The sequence below is a fragment of the Megascapheus bottae genome, chromosome 23 (assembly GCF_031878675.1).
Source record: "Megascapheus bottae isolate mThoBot1 chromosome 23, mThoBot2.hap1, whole genome shotgun sequence".
In the NCBI taxonomy this organism is placed as follows: domain Eukaryota; kingdom Metazoa; phylum Chordata; class Mammalia; order Rodentia; family Geomyidae; genus Megascapheus; species Megascapheus bottae.
This window is the reverse complement of record NC_143531.1, coordinates 8,084,832-8,109,298: the sequence shown is the minus strand read 5'-3', so window position 1 is coordinate 8,109,298 and position 24,467 is coordinate 8,084,832. Positions and strand designations below refer to the sequence as shown.

General features: G+C 37.4%; 1 protein-coding gene across 1 annotated transcript in view; it reads right to left on the bottom strand.

Moving 5' to 3' along the window:
• Positions 1 to 24,467, bottom strand: part of Zgrf1 (zinc finger GRF-type containing 1) — a 44,434-nt gene that overhangs the window by 4,787 nt on the left and 15,180 nt on the right. Inside the window, 14 exon segments of the mRNA XM_090356673.1 lie at positions 1,712 to 1,839; positions 4,360 to 4,507; positions 5,099 to 5,176; positions 7,514 to 7,673; positions 8,503 to 8,765; positions 10,523 to 10,637; positions 12,192 to 12,335; positions 13,578 to 13,717; positions 14,943 to 15,139; positions 16,991 to 17,175; positions 18,955 to 19,093; positions 20,178 to 20,821; positions 21,687 to 21,810; positions 23,091 to 23,279. Of these exon segments, the coding sequence (XP_090212799.1) occupies positions 1,712 to 1,839; positions 4,360 to 4,507; positions 5,099 to 5,176; positions 7,514 to 7,673; positions 8,503 to 8,765; positions 10,523 to 10,637; positions 12,192 to 12,335; positions 13,578 to 13,717; positions 14,943 to 15,139; positions 16,991 to 17,175; positions 18,955 to 19,093; positions 20,178 to 20,821; positions 21,687 to 21,810; positions 23,091 to 23,279 (2,654 nt within the window).

Here is a 24,467-nt window from a genome sequence, read left to right as displayed (position 1 = left end):
TCCTTTTAAAGGTAAAGGAAGGCTCTAAAAAGGAGTAAGATAGTATAGAAAAAAGTCCAAGGTTTATAGACAAATCTGTATGTAAACCTCAACTTTCATTATTTTTCACAGTCATCGCAGGTTATTTAAACTCTCAGTACTCCAGTAGTCTTGGCCAGTGGCTCAGAGGTAACCACACCCTGGGTGGTGATTGCAAGGGTTAAGTGATGTTTGTAATGTGTTTAGTCCACAGTAGAGACAGTATTACTCTTCTGCTCTACATCCAGGGCCTCACTACTCCTTCACCATGGCTCCTGGATATAGTGGCCATATCATACTACTAGACCTAGAACATACCCAGCTTAAAAGCTGAAGGTTCATGCTTATAATGTTGGATACTCAGGAGGCTGAGCTCTGAATATCAAGGTTCAAAGCCAAGCCAGGCAGGAAAGTCCATGAGACTCTTATCTCTAATCAACTACCACAACACAGAAAGGAAGATGTAACACAAGTGGTAGAGCACCAGCCTTGAGCAAAAAAACTAAGGGATGGTCCCTGACCCTGAGTTCAAGTCCCAATAATGTCACAAAAGTAATCAACAATCAAATAACAAAAGCCTGAAAGCCCACAGTCTAGGAACCTCCCAAGTCATGAGCAAACCTGATAGTTGGCACCTAACTTCTTGAGTGAGCTGTCCACTTCCCCAGAACTCCTCAATATGAGTGGTTGTTTTTGTCTTATTTTCTTTTCCATAGTGTTGAAGAGGGAACCCAATGCTTCATGTGTGCCAGACATGTGCTCTACTACTTAAGCATGTACTGAGCTCCAAGAGACACTTTAAAAGCACAATTTTCCTTTGGTTGGGACAACTTAGAAAATTTTGTAATCTTCTAATTTTTAAAGGACAAATGAACATTTCTTTTTTTTTTTGGTCCTGGGGTTTGATACTCAAGGCCTGGGAGATTCTTTGGCTCAAGGCTAGTGTTCAACCACTTGATCCACAGCACCACTTCTAGCCTTTTCTAAATAGTTTATTGGAGATAAGAGTCTCAGACTTTCCAGCCCTGGCTGGCTTTTAATTCTCAGTCCTCAGATCTCAGCTTCCCAAGTAGCTGGGATACATGTCTTTATATTATCTTAAAAGAATATGTTTTTCATAATCTAAAAATATTTTCCAGGTCCAAACAACTTGAATTGTATCAAAGTAAGAAACTGAAGGAGACTGTTTATTGTTCAATGCCGAACAGACTCTTAAACTGTGACTGTATCAGAGGACCAGCTAACATAGTTAAGAAGGCGGAAAAGTTTTAGATGAATCCTAAGTCCTCAGAGCTTTAAGGACTATACAATTCAAATGTCTACGCTGCAATCTGACAAAATTCTTTTTTTTATTTTTTGCCAGTCCTGGGCTTGAGCTCAGGCTTGAGCACTGTCCTTGGACTTTCTCAAGACTAGAGCTCTACCACTTGAACCACAGCACCACTTCTGGCTTTTTCTTTGTATGTGGTACCCGAGGAATCGAAACCAGGTATTTGTGCATGCTAGGCAAGCACTCTACCACTAGACCAAACTCCTGGCCCCTGACAAAATTCTTATACAGTTACTTCAAAAAATTTCCTACTGTGTTATTTTTCAAAATACCACTTCAGTACTTAAATTGCTAAGAGTTTTGGCCAAAGAGACTGGTTTCTGGAGCTGCTGAGTGTATCTGCAAAGGAGTCTTCTGGGTTACCTTGCGATGGGGAGCAGAGAGGCTGGCTCAGTCATTTGACTACACTCATCCAGCACCACCACTGGGAACTTCAGGTTGTTCATGCATGGGAACGGGCAGGCTGCACAGGTAACGCCAACCACTCGAACCTTTATTCAGACAAAAATGCTATTAGCTGACAGCCAGTAGAGGAAAACAAGAGAACACACTTACCAAATCTTGTAAGCAGAAATCAAACCAGTCCTAATTTATTTCCTGATAGTGAGGAATAGTTGGCCACTTTCTTTACATTTTTATTATTCCCACACACAAGATAGAAATTCCAGAATACAGGTTAGTTAATCTGCAAGCTTCCTGATCAGAACACAAGGCACAGTTTCAGATTCAGAAGAAAGCAATGCCGGGCACCAGTAGCTCACACCTGTAATCCTTGCTATTCAAGTGGCTAAGATCTGAGGATTGTGGTTTGAAGCCAGTCAGGAGAGTCATGTAATGAGACTCTTATCTCCAATTAACCACTAGAAAACTGCAAGTGTTGCTGTGGCTCAAAGTGGTAGTGCACTAGACTTGAGCAAAAAGAACTCAGGGAGTTAGTTCAAGCCCCATGACCAACAAAGAAGGAAAGCCGTATAAATATCAATGATTTAGGGAACATCAAGGATGATATTTCTATTTTATCTTCTAGATGAGTTTGAATACAATGTGTATTATGAAAATATAGACCAAACTCCTCCACAAAGGAAAAGTAATGTGTTAAACAATTCTTTGCTTAACTATTAAGCAAACTAATAATGATATAATAGGTTAAACAGAAAAATGTTCTCAAAGCACAAAGCCCAAAAGGTAAATATTTAATCTTCATAACTAAATGTAACTAATAGTCTACTGCCATACCACCCTGAACGCGCCCGATCTTGTCTAAATGTAACCAATAGAAAAATCTATAAATTTTTTGTGGCCATTGGCTTAGGTGTACTTATGTCCATACAAACATACCTGTGTGTATGTAAACAAATAGGTGTAGATTAACACATACATCTACATATACCTTTCTATCATCTGAAGTATAACTATAAAAATACTATCTCTTTTTTTATAACAAAGGTCACTGACCTTTACAAATTAAATACTGTCTCTACAGAGCCTATGAAATAAGAAAACAGTATAAACATTTATTTTCTTACTCATCAATAACACTCATCACACATAAAAGCTCTAAATAAATTAGCTGTTTTCTTTCATTAGAAACAAAAGCAAAGCCAGGGAGGGTACACCTGCAATCCTAATACTTCAGAGGCTAAGGCAAGAAGATCTATAAGTTGCAGGCTTTCTTGGGCTATATGATAAATCAAACTAAAAAAAAATTTGAATTGACTTTTATATTAGAAATTTTGTCACGTTTAAACATTCATGTCTATACCAATGTGCACTCCTTGTAGCTGATATACCACTTAGTACTACTCTGAAATGTAATTTCCTATTTAAATTTCTGGTGACTACTTGACTAAAACTTTGAATAGGAATCTTAAATAAATGTACAGATCAAGAAGTCTTTTAGTTTAAAGAAAGATCTAATACAAAAACTTAAAATAATTTTTTTCTATAAAGAATTATAAAATTTTTATCTTTATACTATTATACTATTAAAAGATTTTGTTGTTGACCTGGGAACTAGTATAATTAACTATAAAGCATTAAGAAATTGGTTTTAAGGGGCCAGTTTTCCCTAGTGGTAGAGTGCGTGGCCAGCTTGCACAAAGACCTGGGTTCAATTCCTTGGTACCACATACACAGAAAAAGCCAGAAGTGGTACTGTGGCTCAAGTAGAGTGCTAGCCTTGAGAAAGCCCAAAGACAGTGTTCAGGCCCTAAGTTCAAGCTCCAGGACTGGCAAAAAAAAAAAAAAAAAAAAAAAAAAATTGGTCAGGTCTCCCAGCTTGATTGTACTGGTATTCTTTAGTAAAGAGTATCATATTTCTTTTAGGGATAGAGATGTGGTTCAAGTGTTAAAACATTATCTAGCAAGCATGAGACTCCCTGAGATCAATCTTCACACACACACACACACACACACACACACACCATTCTTCCAAAATGGTTTTCTATTGTGAACAGGTAATAAAAAGTAATACGCATTTTTTTAAAAAAAGATGTAAGCAGTTATTTTAGGTTGGGTGAATAAAATCACAGTTTATATAAATGGCTAGCGGGGAGGAGGCATTACTAACTGAACTCAGATCAGGCTCTCTACCACTTGTTCTAAGTTTCTAGTCCTGAAATGGCTACTCAGTATTCACAGAACACAACAAAACTCAGCCCTTAGTGAAGAAAGCAACTCCCCTCTCCTCTCTCCTTTTGGAGCCAATCCTGGGGCTTGAACTCAGTACCTGGGTGCTGTCTCAGAGCTTTTCTGCACAAGGCTAGCTCTACCAGTTGAGCCACATTTCCACTTCTAGTCTTGTGGTGGTTAACCGAAGATAAGAGTCTAACAGACTTTCCTGCCCAGGATGGCTTTGAACCCAAACCCTTAGATCTCAGCATACTGAGCAGCTGGAATGACTTAAGTTGCTGGCACTTGCCTGTCATAGTGGTTCTTTTATTAAACAAAGTAAACTTCCCTTACCACAAATAGAGGACAACTCATATGTAGCCAGAACTCCTCCCGCCTACCTGCTTCAGCAGGGTTCTATTGGTTCCCAGTTTGTGCTGCTCAATGCTTTTTCTTACATAAACTCTTTCCACAGGTGTCAGGTCCTCTTTCATGAGTGCATGGAGTTCTTTTAATTGTTCATTTTCATTTTCTGAGCCAGCATGCAAACTTGAAAAAGAGAAAAAAGCATAAAAAAACACTACTCATTACACCAGCATGCCACATGCTACCTTACCTGGAATTGGCAATTTGGAACTTGATGTGGAATGTAAGACCATATATGTACATTTTGCTTTTGCTACACAGGACTATGAAGATATTGGAAATGTTTTATAAAATAAAACTTAAATTGTTCTTACACATGAAAAAAAAAGAAAAGAACCCTACTCTACTTTTTATACATCATAAAAGAGACTACAGATTGGGTATTTTCTAATATTACATATATTAGAAGGTGATGCACAGTGGAGTTACAGTTACATACAGCAGGGAAAGAGTACATTTCTTTTGGACAATGACACCCCTACCCTGACTCTCCCTCAGTTTTTCCCTCCCGTCCCCACCCACAAGTTGTACAGTTCATTTTCGACATAGGGTTCAGTGAGTACCACTGCTGCATTTGTTCACTCTTTGTCCAATCTCTTCTGTGTCTCCCTCTTACCCTCCCCAAATAGATAAACTTGCAAACAAGACAAAAGGCACAGAAAACAAAACCAGCAACATGTCTCTGAACACTCATTTGGAACTCAGCAGTCTTACCTATAAGGTAAAACTGGCTTGGCAATCTTCCTAAGACTCCCGACTCTGACAAACTTTTCAAATCCAAGATCAAGAAGGCTTCAAAGAAAAAAAGACAAAACAAATTAAAGTATATGCAACCGTCCCTACCTATGCCATTAAAATTAACTTTGCATAATAGTGTTTTTATGATTATATTATATAATGTGAAACACCTAAGTTTCAAAAAATGTATTTAAATGATTTCTTTTAGATAAGACATTTTATAGAACCCTGCTCTTTTTTTTTTTTTTTTTTTGCCAGTCCTGGGCTTGGGCTCAGAGCCTGAGCACTGGCCTTGGACTTTCTCAAGGCTAGAGCTCTACCACTTGAGCCTCAGCACCACTTCCAGCTTTTTTTCTATGTATGTGGTACCAAGGAATTGAACCTGGGTCTTCATGCATGCTAGGCAAGCACTTTAACCACTAGGCCAAACTCCCTGCCCGAACCCTGCTCTTTTGAAGTACTAGGGAGCAAACCGCTGGATATACCACTGGGCTATAGCCCTAACCCTGTTCTCTAGATTTTTTTTTTGTTTTTGTTTTGTTTTGTTTTGTTTTTTGCCAATCCTGGGGACTGAACTCAGTGCCTAGGCACTGTCCTTGCATTTTCTCAAGGTTTGTGCTCTACCACTTGAACCATATCACTTCTGGCTTTTTCTGCGTATGTGGTACCAGGGAATCAAACTCAGAGCTTCATGCATGCTAGGCAAGCATTGTACCACCAGGCCATCCTCCTGGCCCCTCTAGAGATTTTTAAAAATACTCATTATTTTATGTTGGTAGTCATGAAATGTTTGTAAAATACCAATGTTAATCGTAAAAAAAATTGTTCTTAAGGACATAGCAATAAGTAAAACAATACATACCTGATATCCAGCATAAAAGATTACTAAACATCTCTTCATATACATTATTTCATGTAATACTTACTGTACCATCTCATCATAGAGATGAGACAATGAAGCTGAGAAATGAAGTAAGTAGCTTTGCAGCAGCTACATAGCTAATAAATGGAGTCAGCCATGTCTCAAATATGGGCTAGTCTACCTCTAGAGGCCATGACCATTCTTCTGTGTATCTTGGCCTTTATGAGACTTTGCATTCTCCTCCTCCTCCTTATTTTCTCTCTTACAGCTCCAGCATTAGGACATTAATCTGTTTTTTATAGTAAGTCTGGACTTTAAAGTCTTATATCCACATAAAGTAATGCTTAAGGTAGAAAATAAACACTTTATATATTGTATTTTTTTCACAAATTTTTATACAGACCTTTTGATTCATAAACTTAGAATCTGACATACACTGTTCTGCATTCTATTTTTCCTTTACTTAAAAGATTACTGCTCTCTGGTACTAAGCCTTACGAAATACAGCTTTTTGTTATTCAGTCATACTTTAAAAAATTAAGCAGTTATTGATAAGTAAATTCATTCTCAATTTTTATATATGTTGTATTATGACAAAAATCCTTAAATGTAAGTTGTATTACCAAAAAAATGTATAACTGCTTGGGACTGCTGTTTTCTTTCTATATTCCCCTTACTGAAACTAAACAGCATCCACTCAAACTGTTTGGTATGTTGTTGTTGACATGTTCACAAAGGCAAATGAATAAAAGAATGTTCTGTAAGTACTGGTTCTGAATTTTTTTTCCCTGGTCCGTGGGCTTCAACTCAAGGCCTAGGCGCTGTCCCTGAGCTTTTTTGTTCAAAGATAGCACTCTAAGACTTGAGCCACAGACCAACTCTTTTGATGGTTAACTGGGCCTGTGAATCTCAGGGACTTCTGAGCTGCAGTCCCCTATCTCCTGAGTAGCTTGGGCCACTGTGCCCAGCTTGATGCTGAGGTTTGTCTTTACCTATTTCTAGGGTAGTAGACACAAGGCTCTTGGTTCAAAGGACAAGGTCTTTTGCTCTTGGCATGGGAAGCAAAGTGAGCTTTGTCATGTCCGCACCAGATCCTCAAGTTCCACAAGGGAAGTCATGATGATGGAGGCCTGCACATCAGTGGACTAGACTAACACGAAGGCTGAAGATTCAATATTTTCAATAACAAGCAGTAGTCAAGCTTGCTCTGGTCCTGGAGGAAGATCTTACCTTATCAATCTGAGCTGTTTCCTGTAAGCTTAGCCCTGAGAAATGCTTGCAGGGATGCTCAGGGCCCACAGTTCTTGGCTAAACTTGATTTTTTATATCAAAGTCTCATACTGATGCAAAAACTGTCAGATCTGGGATTTGATTTTGTTCTTATAGAGTAATAAGTTTGCCTGTCATTGTTACATGGGGTCAAAGAAAATGGCCTTGCACTGTCAACAAGTAAGAACATGGATGGACACTCAGAGGCCATAGTGGATGGCTTCTCTCACTGACAACATAAACACACCTGTCACACCTACCCAAGAAGGACTCTGTCCACCGCTACATTGGTGGAAGAAGAAATCAGAAGTTTCCATGGCCTTGCAGTCCCAGCTGTAAGAACTTCACTCTTTTCAAAAAGCTGTACAAAGAACAAAATCACCACTGACAGCAAATAGCTTTTTCCTGCTCCAAAAACACCTTTTGAGTTTGGAGAAAGGGAAAAAATAAATTAGGGAAATGTTACAACAAATTTCTTCAGTCAGTTTAATAGGATAAACAGGTAAAGGGAAAATAATAATCTAAAATGGCAAGTAACATGGCTGCAACATGCTACAGTAAATAGATTCCTAATGAGGTACAGAGGGAGACAAAGCAATAAAGCCTAAGTTTGCTACCGCTAAACAATTTTAATTTTGCCTTCAAGGATAGGAGGGCAACAGGATATTTCAGATACTTTTAGAAAAATATGAAGAAAGGTAAGAAATTAGAAGACTGTGTGAGATAATCATAAAAATAATAAATGCTAACTTTACCAAATACCTCCCATGTGCCAGACACTGTTCTAAGCATCTCATCTGTGGAGTTATTACTTGTTTTTTTGCTTTTTATTTTTGATGGTACTGGAGCTTGAACTCAGGAACGACATGCTAACTCAGCTTACTTACTCATGGCTAGTGCTCTAAGACTTCCAGTCCAGCTTTGGGCTGGTGGAAACTGTGCTCCTCTAGCTCCCAACACTGAATAGCTAGGATTACAGTCATAAGCCATCACCACCCAGATCATTTCACTTATTCTAACTCATCCTCCAACCCAATGAGACAGATACTGATAATGTCTGCGCTTTTCAGAGCAAGAAATTAAAGCTAAGTGATCTCTCCAAGATCATAAACATAATAAATGACAGAACCAGGATATAAAGGACATGGGATTCTAGCTCTAGAGCTTACACTCTTATTCTTTGGGAAATGACAAATTAGAAAAGCTTATCTTAAAGTATATTGAGCATGGTTGTCTTCTTGCATCTTACCATGGATGACTGTGATGGGGAGGGTATGGATGCACAGTTCCTTCACTTCGCCAACACTTTCCAGGGATGACATCATTTGAGCGATCTGAATTAAAGCTGTAGCTTGGTCCTTGTTTAACTTGTGTGTCTGAATGAACTCATCAGCTAACTGCAGTGTTGCTCCTAGGCTGAGCAGTTCAAATTTTGGGTTGCTATTTACAAAGGCTGGTGGAATAAATTTTCTCTTACTGACTTTCTTACTGCTAACTGTAGTCGATGAAGACCTGATTTAAAAGAAAAAAAAAAAGAAAATCAACCAAAAATTAAAGACTTTTGAAATAGGAGAGCAGACATCATAACTTAAGTCTAAGTCTTCCCTTTCTACTCATCACAGAAAATATTTTGAGGGAGAACAGATATAGATCTCAATTTGGAGGACAGTGAAAGAGAACTAATGTTTTTTTTTTTGTTTTTGTTGTTGTTCTAGGGCTTGAGCTCGGGGCCTGAGCACTGTCCTTGGACTCTCTCAAGGCTAGAGTTCTTCCACTTGAGCCTCTGCACCATTTCCAGCTTTTTCCTATATATGTGGTACCAAGGAATCGAACCCAGGTCTTTATGCATGCTAGGCAAGCACCTCTACCTCTAGGCCAAACTCCCAGCCTGAGAACTAATGTTTTGTCCAATACTTACAGTCTAGTCATTTGAGTCTAAAACATTCTTTTATATAACTTTCACAATAAAAGTAATTATCCAAAACATAAATATGCAATTATTTAACCATTTTTCCCCAAACCACACTATTAATAAGTGATAGAGTGCCCTATAGAACATAGCACCTGTTTCTGGTAAAATTAGAATAATTAAATTGATTTTACTTCTATTTCTAGAAAGGCTGAATTCATTTTAAGTTACTAAATAACATAATAAAATATAAGGATGTTTTTCTATCTAGGATTCATAATGGTGAAAGAGTAAATCACAGCAAGCTGCATAATAACAATTGAAATTAGAAAATAGATATTTTCTATCATTTTAATATATTTAAATGAGCAAAATTATGGTTTATATAAATTGCCCTTTTTGAAAATGGGCCTTGATGTTTGAAATATTAAAAGTGAAATGAGGATTGTGTCAAAAATAAAATTACCTCCAGACACCAGTGTCTCAGGCTAGTAATTCTAACTCCTTAGGAGGCTAAGATCCAGAAGACTGAGGTTCAAAGCTGAACCAAGCAGAAAACTCTCCAACTCCAATTAACCACAAAAGTTAGGTTCGAGGTGTAGTGCAAGTGGTAGAAAACTACCAGTGAGAAGGAACGTGGGAGGAAGAGAAGAGTTCAGGGGCCAGGAGTTTGGCCTAGTGGTAGAGTACTTGCCTAGCATGCACTAAGACCCAGGTTTAATTCCTCGGTACCACATACATAGAAAAAAGCTATAAGTGGTGCTGAGGCTCAAGTGGTAGAGATCTAGCCTTGAGAAAGTCCAAGGACAGTGCTCAGGCCCTGAGCTCAAGTCCAGGACTGGCAAAAAAAAAGAGAAAAAGTTCAAATTCTACCCCAGGCCAAACACACACACACACACACACACACACACACACACACACACACACACACACACAACTTATTCCTTTAGTACATGTGAGGCTGAAACAAAGGATCCCGAGTTCTAGGCATGCCTGGAGGACATTAAAATCAAAACAATAAATTATCCCTTGATGAAGAAAAAAACTGCAAATACATAGAAGCCCAAACTAAATGGAATAAATAATAGCTGACTAGGAAATTAAGCATAGTTCCTCCTTTCCTTTCAAAACTTAGTTTATTAATTTATTTATGTATTGGGGAGCCCAACCCAAGGCCTTCATACTCTAGGGAAGTGCTCTACCTGTGAGCTACAAGCTTATGTTTAACAAACAATAGACAGTATTCATGATCTGAATGATAAGTAAGCATTTTAATGGTAACATTTATTTAATGTGTTTTACACAGCATTTTCATTTGCTTTGCTTAAAAATCAATGACCCAAGACAAGTGATGGCTTACATTGTTAATAGGTGTGGTGTCAGAGGTAGAGTAGCTGGATTAAAGTAGTTCTGAATGTTTTTCAAAGTAGTCAGCTCTGTGCTGGCATTACAGACCAATAATGCATGGACCATTACTATACAGAAGAGACAGAAAACAATTTTATTTTATATAAACAAACTGATTAAATATCCTTATAACTTAAGAGTTCGGCTACTCTATTATCAAATGACACAAGCTGTTAAGTACCTGCAAAGATGCTCAGACTTTCAATCAATAGACCTCTGCTCATTGATTTCATAGGTGACCACTCACACAATGCATAACTTCCATCACATCTGGACTTGTATGCAGGCATTGCCTGTCAGACAGTTCTCTTCAACTACCACTTGTGATACACAATAATATTTATGTAAGTTTTAGATGTGTCTTGCATTTCTTCTTTAATTATCTTGCAAAAGTATTAGAGTGCTTATGTTCTAATGGTAAGGGGACAACTGCAAAAAATTTCCACATGAAAAGTGACAAACATTTACTTAATTAGGTTCTTAGGAAACTCAAATTGGTTGACTAGGTTTATTCAGTTAAAAAAGAAAGTATCACCAGGCATGAAGGCACATGCCTGTAAATTTTAGCACTTTGACTGACAGAGGCAGGAGGACTGATTGAAAAACATGAGAATGGGTATCAATGTTCAAGATGTAATGGACCTAGTACTAGACAATGTAAGTGTAACCTCTATGTTACCCCAACAATAAAATACAAAAAATAAGAAAAAAAAAACAAACCCAAAATTTCTCAAGCCAGGAGCTGATAGCTAACTCCTGTAAATCCTAACTACTCATTAGGCTGAGTTTTGAGGATTATGGTTCAAAGTCGGCCTACGCTGTAAAATCCACGAGACTCTTATCTCCAAGTAATAATGGAAGTGAAATTGTGGCTCAGAGTGGTAGAACGCTGCCATTCTAGGGAAAGAGCTCAGGGACAGCATCCAGGCCCTGAGTAAAAGCCCAAGGACGGGCAAAAACAGTAAACAACAACAACAACAATAATGACAACACAGCAAAACAAACAAACAAAACCCCAAATACCCTAAAATCTTTTCAGATGGTAAGATACTTTTTAAGGCAAATCATACCTCCACATCTCAAGACCTTGTTAGTGTAAAAATAATTTCCTCATCAAATGTGCTTTGTAATAAATGAAGAGAACCAAAATTTGATGGAAGAAATTATTTTGAAAAAATATCATTTATATGTTTAATGGAGACATTTTTGTCAATCAGATATATATGCAACATACAAATCATCTTCATTATTAAGTAATGGTTCAATAGTTCATTATATTGTTATTTTTATGGGACTTGAAATGTCGAGATATGTATATATTTCACACTGCATATCTAGAATACCAGCTTTGGGAGTCAGTGGTAGGACTTTTGCCTTTTCCTTGATGCATTAATAAGATAGGATATCTTGATTTTTGGTTTACAGGGTTCAAATGGTATTTATATTATTAAAGTAATCGTCATTTAAGCAATTTAAATTTTCAGAAACACATTGTACACAATATTAGGAACTAGAAGCAGGCTCTAATCAAATAATCCCATACACAGCACTCTTGCTCACAGTGCCCCTTGTGTCTATCATTCATTTTAAATGCAAGTTAAGATGGATCTGACAATACTTACTGTTTGTGGGCCAGTTAGAAGGGAAATAACCTTTCAGAGGTAGCAGTTCCACCTCATTTGTAGATGACGGTCCAAAGAAAGCACTGCATGCAATGAAAGTATCTAGTTCAAAGTCTAGAGTTTTTGAAACCACCCAGAGGTCATCTAGAGACACAAAAGGAAATGAAAACAAAAACAAAAACAGCAATCAAGAACAAAATGCCTCTTGTTTCTACTCCCTGGAGTTCATGTTGATAATTACTATTTTATATAGTCGGATGTATATGGGTATTGTGCCAATGTGATCCTCTCCTAAGAATATCCTCCTTTAGTTTCACTCTATGTGAATGCCTAGAGACTTGTATAATTTATCATGTCCTGGTGTATTTTTTTCTTTTAGCATACAGTGTGTTTATGTGTGGACTTACAGGTACATTCTATCTACTACCAAATGACGGAAACTGTGCATCCTATGTCTGTTTACTGTGTAAGCAGACAGTGAGAGAAGTACCCACAATTTCCCTACACTTTTTAACATATTTGCAATAAAAGGTCAGAAAAGAGCTGAATCAACATATTTATGTGACAAATAAATATATTTTAAGTCAAGAACTCAGTTTAACTAACCAACTGACTGTGGGTATTCCTTTAATAAACTTTTGTGTGTGTGTGTGTGTATGCATGATAGTGGGTCTTGAACTCAAAAGTGTCAAGATTTACTTTTGTCCGCTCAAGACTGCCACGCCAGGGATCAGGAGTTTGGCCTAGTGGTAGAGTGCTTACCTAGCATGCACGAAGACCTGGGTTAGATTCCTTGGTACCACATACTTAGAAAAAAGCCACAAGTGGTGCTGTGGCTCAAGTGGTAGAGCTCAAGCCTTGGGAAAATCCAAGGACAGTGCTCAGGCCCTAAGCCCAAGCCTAGGACTGGCAAAAAAAAAGAAAAAAGAAAATGAAAGAAAAAAGAAAAAACTGGAAGTGGTGCTGTAGCTCAAGTAGTACAGTGGTAGCCTTGAAAAGAACCAAGGACAGTGCTCAGGCCCTGAGTTCAAGCCCTGGGACTGGCAAAAAAAAAAATGAATAATAATAATAATAATAATAATAATAAGAAGAAGAAGAAGAAGAAGAAGAAGAAGAAGAAGAAGAAGAAGAAGAAGACTGGCACTCTAACACTTAAACCTTCAACTCCAGCTTTTCTTTGCTGGTTAATGGAAGGTTTCTGACTGCCTCAGATGACTTTGAACTTGGATCCTCAGAACTCATCCTCTTGAGTGGTGAGGATTACAGGGATGAGCCACTATGTCTGGCCACTAAAGTTCCTTTAGTATAAAGAACTCACAGAGCTGTGTGTAACAGGCTCAGTCACCTATGTGTAACTAAATCTACTGAATGATCAAACTTACTTACCTTTGCCATATATTGAAGAACTTTCCTTTCTACTCAGCTTAAGATAAAGTTTGCTTTTGCTTTCACTATGAAATTCAGGATCTACTGTAACAAATTTCTTTAGTTTTCCATACTGTCTTCTCTGAAAATCAAATCCCTTTCTGAAAATAATGGAAAATAAAAAGAATTTGAAAATCAGGCACTATTTTTTAAACTTTTAAAATGCAGTATATCAATACAAGAACCAGAATTTTTTGTGTGTATATATATATATGCATATATATATATATACACACACACTTTCACATAGGTACCCAAAACATAAATACAAGCCAGGTATAGTGGCTCGAGCCTATAATCCTAGCTACTCAGGAGGCTGAGATCTGAGGATCACAGTTCAAAGCCAGCCTAGGCACTAAAGTCCATGAGACTCTTATCTCCAATTAACCACCAGAAAACCAGACATAGTGCTGTGGCTCAGGAGTAGGGTGGCAGCACTGAGCTGAAGAGCTCAGGGACAACATCCAACAACATCCAGGCCTAGAGTTCAAGTCCCACAACTGTCCAAAAACAAAAAAAAACCATAAATACATTCCAGAACAAAAATAACTCTCACAGATGTGTCATCAGTTTTAAAAGATGAACAGGAAAAAAAATAGGACAGAGAGTCTTAATTTCTAAAACTGTAAAATAAGAGGAACTAATCCCCATTATTTCCATACATTCTATATTATTGTGGTGTAAGTGAAATAATACATATAAAACGCTTAGAAGATGGAGAGTGATGTGACTCAGGTGCCTCCACCTAACAAATACAAAGACCCTGAGTTCAAACCCCACAGTAGGCAAAAAGCAAAAGGCCGAAGTGCCTAGAAGAGAGATTACTATTTACAAGCTCCCAAGAAACTGTATGTAAATGTTTGTTATACTTCCTTGTTTAGTGATCTCACTTTCACAAAAGCTTTGTTTCTAACAGTAGAATGTTATAGGCTATGTAGTTCAATCTCATAAATGATCAGTTCCCTATTATCCTGCGTTATTTAAAAGAAAAAAGTGCCTATGGTTTGTTCAATAGGGTTCTTTGGATTAAGGAGGATAGCCATGGAATGTATTTAAAAAAAAAAAAAAAAGCCTGATAGAAAATAGGCTTCTGCCACTTATCATAATTAAGGAATCAAAATAACTTTAAAGATGAACTGCTGTTTATAGTTGTAGAAACTGAAGCACTGTCTCTGTTAGATATGCAACTTAGTTGAAACATATTTCAGCTTCTTTTAGCATGTGCAAGGCCCTGGGTTCAATACTCAGCAGCTCAAAGTATTACTAATATAATTGATAATTCTGTGAGGGCTGCTCTTCCATGGTAAGACTTATTATACAACCTACCTCACCAAAAGCTGGCAATCCTCATAGACTGGTATCTTTTGACTTCTTAAATACAAGCCAATACTCTTAACATCATTTAAAACCATGCTGGGCTGAGACTCTTCCTGTGTGACCCATCCTGGAGTCACTTCCTCCAGCCACTTGAAAAATTTACACTGATCAGCTTTCGATCTATCACATGCATAAAAGAAACGACCCTGAAGGGAAAGAAAGTATTAAATTTTAGGGCTGAGAGTAGAGTGTCACCCAGTGGTAGAATGCTTGCCTAGCATCCTGGATGAAGGTCTGGGCTCTATCTCATCAATGAAAAAAGATAAAAACTTAATGAAAGAAAGTTCTTATTTTTTATGTGTTGTGCTTGTTAAGACTTTACTTATATAAGTCTGCTTGACATTAATGTGCTCCAAGGAATATGCTAATTATTAAATTAATAGATTAAAATTTAATATTGTCTTATTTTTCATTTATTTTTTTCTTTTTTTGTTGTCAGTTGTTAGACTTGAACTCTGGGTCTGGGTGCTGTCCCTGAGCTCTTCAGCTCAGGACTACCACCCTACCCCTTGAGCGACAGTGCCACTTCCAGTTTTCTAGTGGTTAGATGAAGATAAAGAGTCTCAGGGACTCGGGCTGGGAGTTTGGCCTAGTGGTAGAGTGCTTGCCTAGCATGCAGGAAGACCCAGGTTCAATTCCTTGGTACCACATACATAGAAAAAAGCCAGAAGTGGTGCTGAGGTTCAAATGAGCTCTAGCCTTGAGAAAGTCCAAGGACAGTGCTCAGGCCCTGAGCCCAAGCCTAGGACTGGCAAAAAAAAAAAAAAGAGTCTCAGGGACTTTAGTACTCAAGCTGGCTTTGAACCGAGATCCCTGGATCTCAGCCTTCTGATTAGCTAGGTCATTTATTTTTTCTTTATCAAAGAAAGCTATTAGTCTGAGAATAAATGTTTATTTGGAACTCAGCAATAAAATGATATTCATTACATTCTGATTAAATGTTTAGAGGTAACTTGAAATCTATCCAGAAACAACTGTACATTTCTTTCAAGGTCTTCCTCATACAAGTATACACACATACACAGAGATAATATGTTTTGTTTTGCTAAAAATTCACATGATGATCATGTCATTAAGTAATTTTGAAATGAAAGCCAAGATTGTGTCTATATACTTCATTCTATGATTATGCTGTTATTAATTCCCTCTTTTAACAACTAAATTTAAAGTCACAGCAAGATATAGTGAAAGAAATCTGTTTTATGGCTAGGTATGGTAGTGCATTTCTGTGATCTTAGTACTCTGAAGGATGAGCCAAGAGGCTACATAGCAGGTTTGAGGCCAGCCTGGGCCATCTAGCGAATTCCAAATTCCAAGTTTCAAGTTTGCCTGAGATGGAGACTAAAGAACTATGTCAAGAATCAATAAAGCCAGGAACCAGTGGCTCACACCTATTATCTTAGCTACTTATTGACTGAGATCTGAGGATCACAGTTCAAAGCCAGCCTAGGCAGGAAAGTCTGAAAGACTTTTTTTTTTTTTTAATTTTAAATTTTTATTTTTTATTTTGTTAGTCAGGGGCTGAGCGCTGTCCTTGGACTTTCTCAAAGCTAGAACTCTACCACTTGAGCCACAACACCACGTCCAGCTTTTTCTATGTATGTGTTACCAAGGAATGGAACCTGGGTTGAGAACGCTAAGTAAGCACTCTACCACTAGGCCAAATTCCCGGCCCCTGAGAGACTTATCTCCAATACACTACTTAGAAAAAGGTGGAGGTGGCCCTGTGTCTTAACTGGTAGAGTGCTAACCTTAAGCAAAAAGAAGCTGAGTGATGGCTCCCAGGCCCAGAGTTCAAGCTACAGGACCGGAAAAAAAAAAAAAAAAAAAAAAAAAAAAAAATATATATATATATATATATATATATATTGAAAGCTCACTATTATTAGTTACATATGACTACATTAGTCACTAATATCTCAAATAAAGACTACTAATCAAGACTTATAAAGTTGTAAGTAAGACAAAAAAAGGGGTGTTGGGAGCAGTAACAATACCTTATTAGGACCTTCTTTTTTAACCATGACAAGTTTTGCTGGTTGGTTATGATGGCAGGATGGTAAATTCGTTTCTACATTTTTCAGATTCTCTCCTTTCGATGATGTGTAAAATGATATATCAACTTTTGAAAGGGCTTTGTGTAGCCTTTGGGCCAGCCCCAACAGCAATATATTTAGATGTTCTACAAAATAAGAAATAGACATGGTTGAAAATCATATGCAAAATTATTTTGTGTCTGTAGCACATATGCACTCTCTGCTAGCCAAATTATTTTTATCAAAAAGAAACATTACAACTATCAAATAATGTGTCCCAGCCAAAAACAATACCAAGAGACAGATTTGAGTATTATACGCAGTACTGTATTCCTTTTTTATATAACTTAAAAGTTCTTTTTAATTGTTATTGCACATTAATTGTGCATATTCATCAGTTTCACGGTAACGTTTCTATTCATATATATGTAACATGAATTAAAAAAATACTTTTAGGGCTGGGAGTTTGGCCTAGTGGTACAGTGCTTGCCTAACATGCATGAAGACCTGAGTTTGATTCCTCGATATCACATACATAGAAAAAAGCCAGAAGTGGTGCTGTGGCTCAAGTGGTAGAGTTCTAGCCTTGAGAAAACCCAAGGACAGTGCTCAGGCCCTGAGCTCAAGTCCAGGACTGGCAAAAAAAAAAAAGAGTGCTTTTAATATCCATTTTCAAATGGTTAAATGTTTGTATTCTGAGACAGTCTCACTACGTAGTCCTCAAAAGCTATAAGCTCTTGATCTTCCTGCCTCACCCTCCTCAGTGCTAGTATTGTAGGCATGTATTTCTACCATGCCCAGTAACATCCCTCTTTTAAAATGGCAAGTTTTAAAGACAGTCTGGCAAGACCTTGCCTCAAAGTAATCACTAATAATAATAATAATAGATAAAAGGCAAGTTTACCCTTGAGTATAAACCTAATTATGCAGCATAGCTCAAATTTTCCACTTAACTCTAACAAAGTCTCTAGAAAAAAAAATTTTTTTTTCTGGTTGGGGGACTTGAACTTGACATAGATGCTATCCCTGAGATTTTGTGCTCAAGGCTAGTGCTCTACCAGGTGAGTCACTTCCAGTTTTTGGGTGGTTAATTGGAGAAGAGAGTCTCACAGGGACTTTCCTGCCCATGTTGGCTCTGAACCACAATCCCATATCTCAGCCTCTTGAGTAGCTAGGATTACAGGTGTGAGACATTAGTGTCCAGCTTTAAAACAAAACAAAACAAAACAAAAACTATTATTTAAAGACAGTACTAGTGGGGAGAATGATGAAAGGGGTGACACTGGTCTAGATAAATTATACTCCTAAAGTGGACATGTTGACTTGAAACTCCTTTGCACAACAACTTAAAGTCAATTTTAAAGAGAACAAAAACTCATGCCTATAATCCTAGCTACTCAGGAGGCTTGAGATCTGAAGATCAAAGTTAGAAGCGGGTCTAGGCAGGAAAGCCCATGAAATGTTTATCTCCAATTAACCGAAAACCAGAAGTGGAGCTGTGACTCAAAGAGCTAGAGCACCAGCCTTGAGCAAAAGAGCTTAGGGCAGCACTCAGGCCCTAAGTTCAGGCTCCACAACTGACACATACACACAAAAAAATAATAATACATTTTAAAACATAGGACTGGCAGTTCCCACTTATTGTTTTTGGTGGTGCTTGAAATTTGAACTCAAGAGCCTTGTGCTTGCTAGACAAACATTCTACCAGATGAAGTACTTCTCCAGCACCTCATTACACGATTTCTAAAACTCGATTTTGATCTGAAGTTAGAGTAACAGTTATTGTCAAAAACTGACAGGTTATACAAAATAATAACTCTCAGGTGGAGAATGTGCTACAAAAATCATAATCTTAAAATATACTTTCTCAGAGTTCTAGTATATCAAAACAGCAATTACAATTCTTAAAATGTGTCAATTCATACCTATGATACAAGATGTGAAGATCTGCTTGTAATGCATGGGAGACTGAAAAACAGCTGGTATGGGAATCTGCCTTTGAGGAAGGAAAGCAGATTTTATTTTCTGTCCACTTGGGAAGCACAGCTCAGAGCCATTGATCTCCTGAAATGGAATGATTCAAGTTATTCTCTGATGTATTGTGGGGCTTGAACTCAGGGAGCTTTTTGCTCAAGGCTAGCATTCTATCACTTAGAACCACCACAGTGCCATTTCCTAATTCAAGTTATTTTAAGGTTAAAAAAATATATTCTTAAGCTGGGTGCAGTGGCTCATGCCTCTTAATTCTACTATTCAGGAGGCTGACCTCTGAGGATCAAGATTCAAAGCCAGTCCAGGCACAAAAGAACCTGAGACTCTTATCTCCAATAAACCTCTAGAAGTCAGGAAGTGGAGCTTGGCTCATGGGTAGGGTAGTATCTTGAGCTGAAGAGCTCAGGGACAACAGCCAGGCCCAGGCATAGGGTGGTAGCCTTGAGCTGAAGAGCTCAGGAACAGTGCCCAGGCTAAGTTCAAGCCTCATGTCCCACAAAAAAATAAAAAATAAAAAAATAACAATATATATATATATATTCTTTACCAATGAGTACTTTTCTTACATATATTTAGGCAAACATTCAATATTACTCTTAATTCCTAAGAAGGGATGAAAATTGTTTCCTAATTTTAAACGAGAAACAAGATTAAGCCAGAATAGCCACACCTAACACTTGGAACGCAAAATAAGATTTAACTTTTCTTGTGTGTCCCTTAATAAGAATTTTAGTAATTTTTGCTAAGAAAAAAATTAACTAAACTGACCAGATTATTATGCCTTTGTTTTTGGTTATGACTTGAAGAATGACTGGAAATTGAAGTGTAATAGATTACCTTTACTACTGTAATAATCAAATTGACAAGACTAAATAGCTAAGAATAAAATTAATCATAGTACTTGTGCAAATGGGAACAAACAGGTGAATTTATTAAATACTTATTATGTGCCAAATGCTGCAGCACAAACATCAAAACATAGAAGTTCCCTTAGTGTTCTCAAGTATTAAGAAAGCTTTTAAGTCAACAGAGATGACTCTAACCATATGCACCAAAGGTGAAGTTGCTCCCATACAATACTGTTAATTCTTTTGTTGAAATTTAGACAGTGACTACTTGAAACAATGTCCCCAAATAACTGATGCCATTTCCTCACCTGTAAATCATTTACACTGTAGCTGAAGCAGGCTGACCTTCCTAATACATTTTGAATTTCCTCAGTTGGGGGAATCTGCTTTAAATTTGAAGGAAATGCTTTCTTTCTAGAAACCAAATCTTGACTGCTAAGATCTTGATGTTGATAGAGCATGCCTTTTATCATTTGTAAATGCATAGAATCTACAGAGCTTTCATTCATAGCATCACCTTGTCTTTCACTCAGATCACTGAAATGCATTCTAGAAAGTGTCTCAGCATAGAAGTCATCTTGTTCTTTTCTCTCAACTCTGTTTAGAGCAGTCAAGTTGCACTGTGGTTTGTTTTGATATTTCAGCCACTTGCTTTGAGTAGATTTAATCAGTGAAACATCTCCTGGAGTCATTTCCCTAGAGTCTTCAGAGGAAGACATTTCATTTTGGTCATCAGGCCCAAAGCTAAAAGGAAGAACTTCTGACTCTTCACGCAAGTTGAACATAGGAACACTAGAAGAGGCTTGTGGTTCACAGCCAATCACAAAAGAATAAGAATCTAAGTCATTTGGCCTATCAGCAGGTGGCAGGAGAGCAAAAGGAATCTGGCCTGTACTTACAAACGGAGGCCTTTGAAGGCTCTTACTCTGCAGAGAACTGAAGTTTTTCATTCCTAAAAGGAAACAGAACGTTGATTAAATAACCATATACTTACCAGTCATCAAAAGCTTATAAAAAATAGTGACTATTTATACAAAAGCAGAAAGTAGGTTCTGAACCTTTTTGAGGTTCATCAACTTCAAGTCCTTCTGTTTTTGTTTTTTCTTGCTACTTAAAGACTTTCCCTTCAACTGCTGTATTATAGCAATGCAGTACTTAAGTTTTGAAAACCATTTTAAAGCCATTTAAAGGATGAATCATTCTCATTTTATACATGAAATTATGAGGCCCAGAAAAAAAAAAAAAAGGATACCACATAGCATTATCAGGGTAAGTTATCTGGAAGTAGCTTGGTTTTTATGTTGTTTATGTTAGCACCAGGGCTTGTACTCCAGGGCCTTGTAATTCCTCTCAGCTTTCATATTCATGGCCTACACCTTGAGCTACACCTTGAGTCCATTATTTTGTTGTTAATTGGGGATGGAGTCTCATACATTTTTCTTCCCAGGATGCTTGTGACTCACCACGCTTCAGCTTCCTGAGTAGCTAAGTTTACAATGAAGAGCCACTGTCACTGAGACAGTTCTATACTTTTGGTATTTATTTTACATATTTACATATTACATTCACAACAGCATCCTTCCTAGGGAGAAGATGGTGCCAGGCTCTGGAGTTTCAGCAATGAAGTATGACAAAGGTGAAAGACACATCCAGATGGAGAGCTAGGAGGTGGTAAAGGGGTAGGAAGGCTTCAAGGGAGATGGCACTAAATCCAGTTTCTAGATACTTTTGGCTTTAACTATCTCTCAAATAAACCCACTCCAGTTTACATAAATGAATACTAAGAGTGATACAGTAGTTGAGAGAATAAAGATCACCAGGTAAAGTGCTTGCTTGCAGAGATTCCTCGGAGAACTCAATCACAACATCTTCATTTCTTGAGTTCAGAGAAAAAGTAGAAAATGGATTCAACATAGTGATCTTTTGTTCCGGCGATATTCCCTGTATCCAGAAAGACAAAACAAAGTCTTCTTACTGGATGAGAAAATAAGAAAGTCTTATTTATTTGATTTTTGGTAATCTATCTTATAAAAATTATTTCAAGCGTATTACACTATGGTGATGACAAAGAACTATAAAAATGTGTTCCAAAAAGGATACAGTAAACACTAATCAATAAGACTAGAAAGCTGAGCCAGGAGTTTGGCCTAGTGATAGAGTGCTTGCCTAGCATGCACGAAGACCCGGGTTCGATTCCTTGGTACCACATACTTAGAAAAAGCCGGAAATGGTGCTAAGGCTCAAGTGGTAGAGCTCTAGTCTTGAGAAAAATGCAAGGACAGTGCTCAGGCCCTGAGCTTAAGCCCAGGACTGGCAAAAAAAAAAAAAAAAAAAAAAGACTAGAAAGCAAAACATAAAATATAAAGCCTTTCAATTCCCTCAAAATGTCTGATCTGAATCACGTAGATCAACTTCCACTTTAAAGGGCTCAGGAGAAATCAAACCTCATGTTTGGGTACATGTATGCATATATATACAATGTACCTAACCACTTTACGCTGTTAACTTTGATCCAGAATAGAACTTTGTGGGTGACATATGGACTCATGTTTCATATTTCCTTTATTTTGCAATTCTCTGAAGTAGTTTCTCTAAAAGTATAAGGCAGCTCTTATGTCCCATGTGGACCTCTCTAATTAAGCCAGCCTGAGCAGTAAAGTCCTCATTAGACTCTTATCTCCAATTACCCACTCAAAAACTGGAAGTAGAGCTGAATATTTCAGCATAACTAGTAGAAAGAACTTTGGAAGTTCCAACAAAGAATCTGTAAATGTTTCAGGTAATAGATATACCAATTACCATTATGTGATCATTAGAAATTATATACCTATAACAGAATGTCCTAAGTACAACAATGGTAATTATGAGTTACAATATAACACTAAAAGGATGAGAAGGTCGCACAGACTTAGCAATATGGAGGAGAATCACAGTAGCTACTACAGGAAAATCTTATTGTAAGCTGGATTGCCCCCAATCACCATGAGAATACTCGGATTCTCCAGGCCAGGGATTCTGCTCAAAGAAGGATATGATGGGCTCTTACAAACAACTGTATACTCCAAGTTGGAGTATATACCTACTAAATTACTCAGGTCTTGTGTGGCTTGAGATATACCTCCTGTCAATGTACCACTGTACTGTACAATAATTCCTTTACAAAATTTAGTATTGACATAAAGAAAATTATTTGGAAAATGTAACTATAAAAATATTTTTACCTCCAAGAAGGCAGCCTGCATGTAAGTGCTAGGGAAATCCGGTGGTAAGAAGCACAAGTCTGTCACTAAGTCTTTATATTCCATGCTATCTGGAAAATAATTGCGTTCTACCGCCTGTGAGCTATGTCCTCTGACCATTTCGCCACTAGTGGCTGATCCATTCACTTGATGCCCTTGAAATTCAACAGGCTGTAGGCAAATTATTAAAAATAAGAATGACAGAAGAATATATCCACAATAGAGAGAAAATATGTAATTCAACTCTTTAAATTAAATACTATTTAATGAAAATAAATGCTAGCGGACTGATACTGAAAAATTAAGAAACACTTCCATTATCCTAACACATGTGAAGTATAATCACCTTAAATCACATTGATTTAACTATTCATGTCAATATTAATCCAAATGAATTCTATGGTACTATTTAAGGACAAATATGATATCAGCTAATTAAGGAAGAACTCATCCCTTTTTCTAGTTTCTCCACATCATATACATATGTTTTGACAGAATACAGATTTACCATTTTACACTACAATGAGGTTTCTTTGTCTATATCTTATATACTGTAAGTTCCCTGAGGGCACAGACATTTTCCTTCACCTAGGCATTACCTACATTCAATACAGTGCTAGCTGGCATATGGGAAACAATAGAAAAGAAGAAAAAGAAGGAATCCAGGAACCATTTTCTTTAGTTCCAGGCTTCTGTAAAGTATTAAGTTTAACTAGTGGGCTAATTAGTTCTAGAAAGTGGGTGCTCTGCAAAGGCCTAAGTGTGACTCCAAAGCTGAGTAGTTCCCCAAAGAAATTCCTTTATCCCCTCATAAAAGTGGTCTGCTTTGGGCTGGGAGTTTGGCCTAGTGGTAGAGTGCTTGCCTAGCATGCACGGAGACCTAGGTTCAATTCCTCAGTACCACATACATAGAAAAAAGCCAGAAGTGGTGCTGAGGCTCAACTGGTAGAGCTCTAGCCTTGAGAAAGTCCAAGGACAGTGCTTAGGCCCTGAGCTCAAGCCCAGGACTGGCAAAAAAAAAAAAAAGTGGTCTGCTTTTAGGCTTCAAATTCGCTGCCAGCCTGAGGATTTTAGGTCTGAGATCCACATAACTTGACAACGCTTGGAAAAATATAGATCATTAAAGGAATATCCAGAAAGGATTCATTTTTTTCTAACCAACAAATTTACAAAATAACATTATATAATCTGTAAATACTTATTCAAGAGTCTAAATTTTAAGACAAAATTAAATCTAAATGCCCTTTCACATAAAACCTTAAAAAAAATCTTCGTCACAGTGTCAGCTCCCGAGTCTGCACTGTGGTCACTTTGTGAGAACAATATCTCATGAGCAGCATTACCCTTTCATCATTCTCC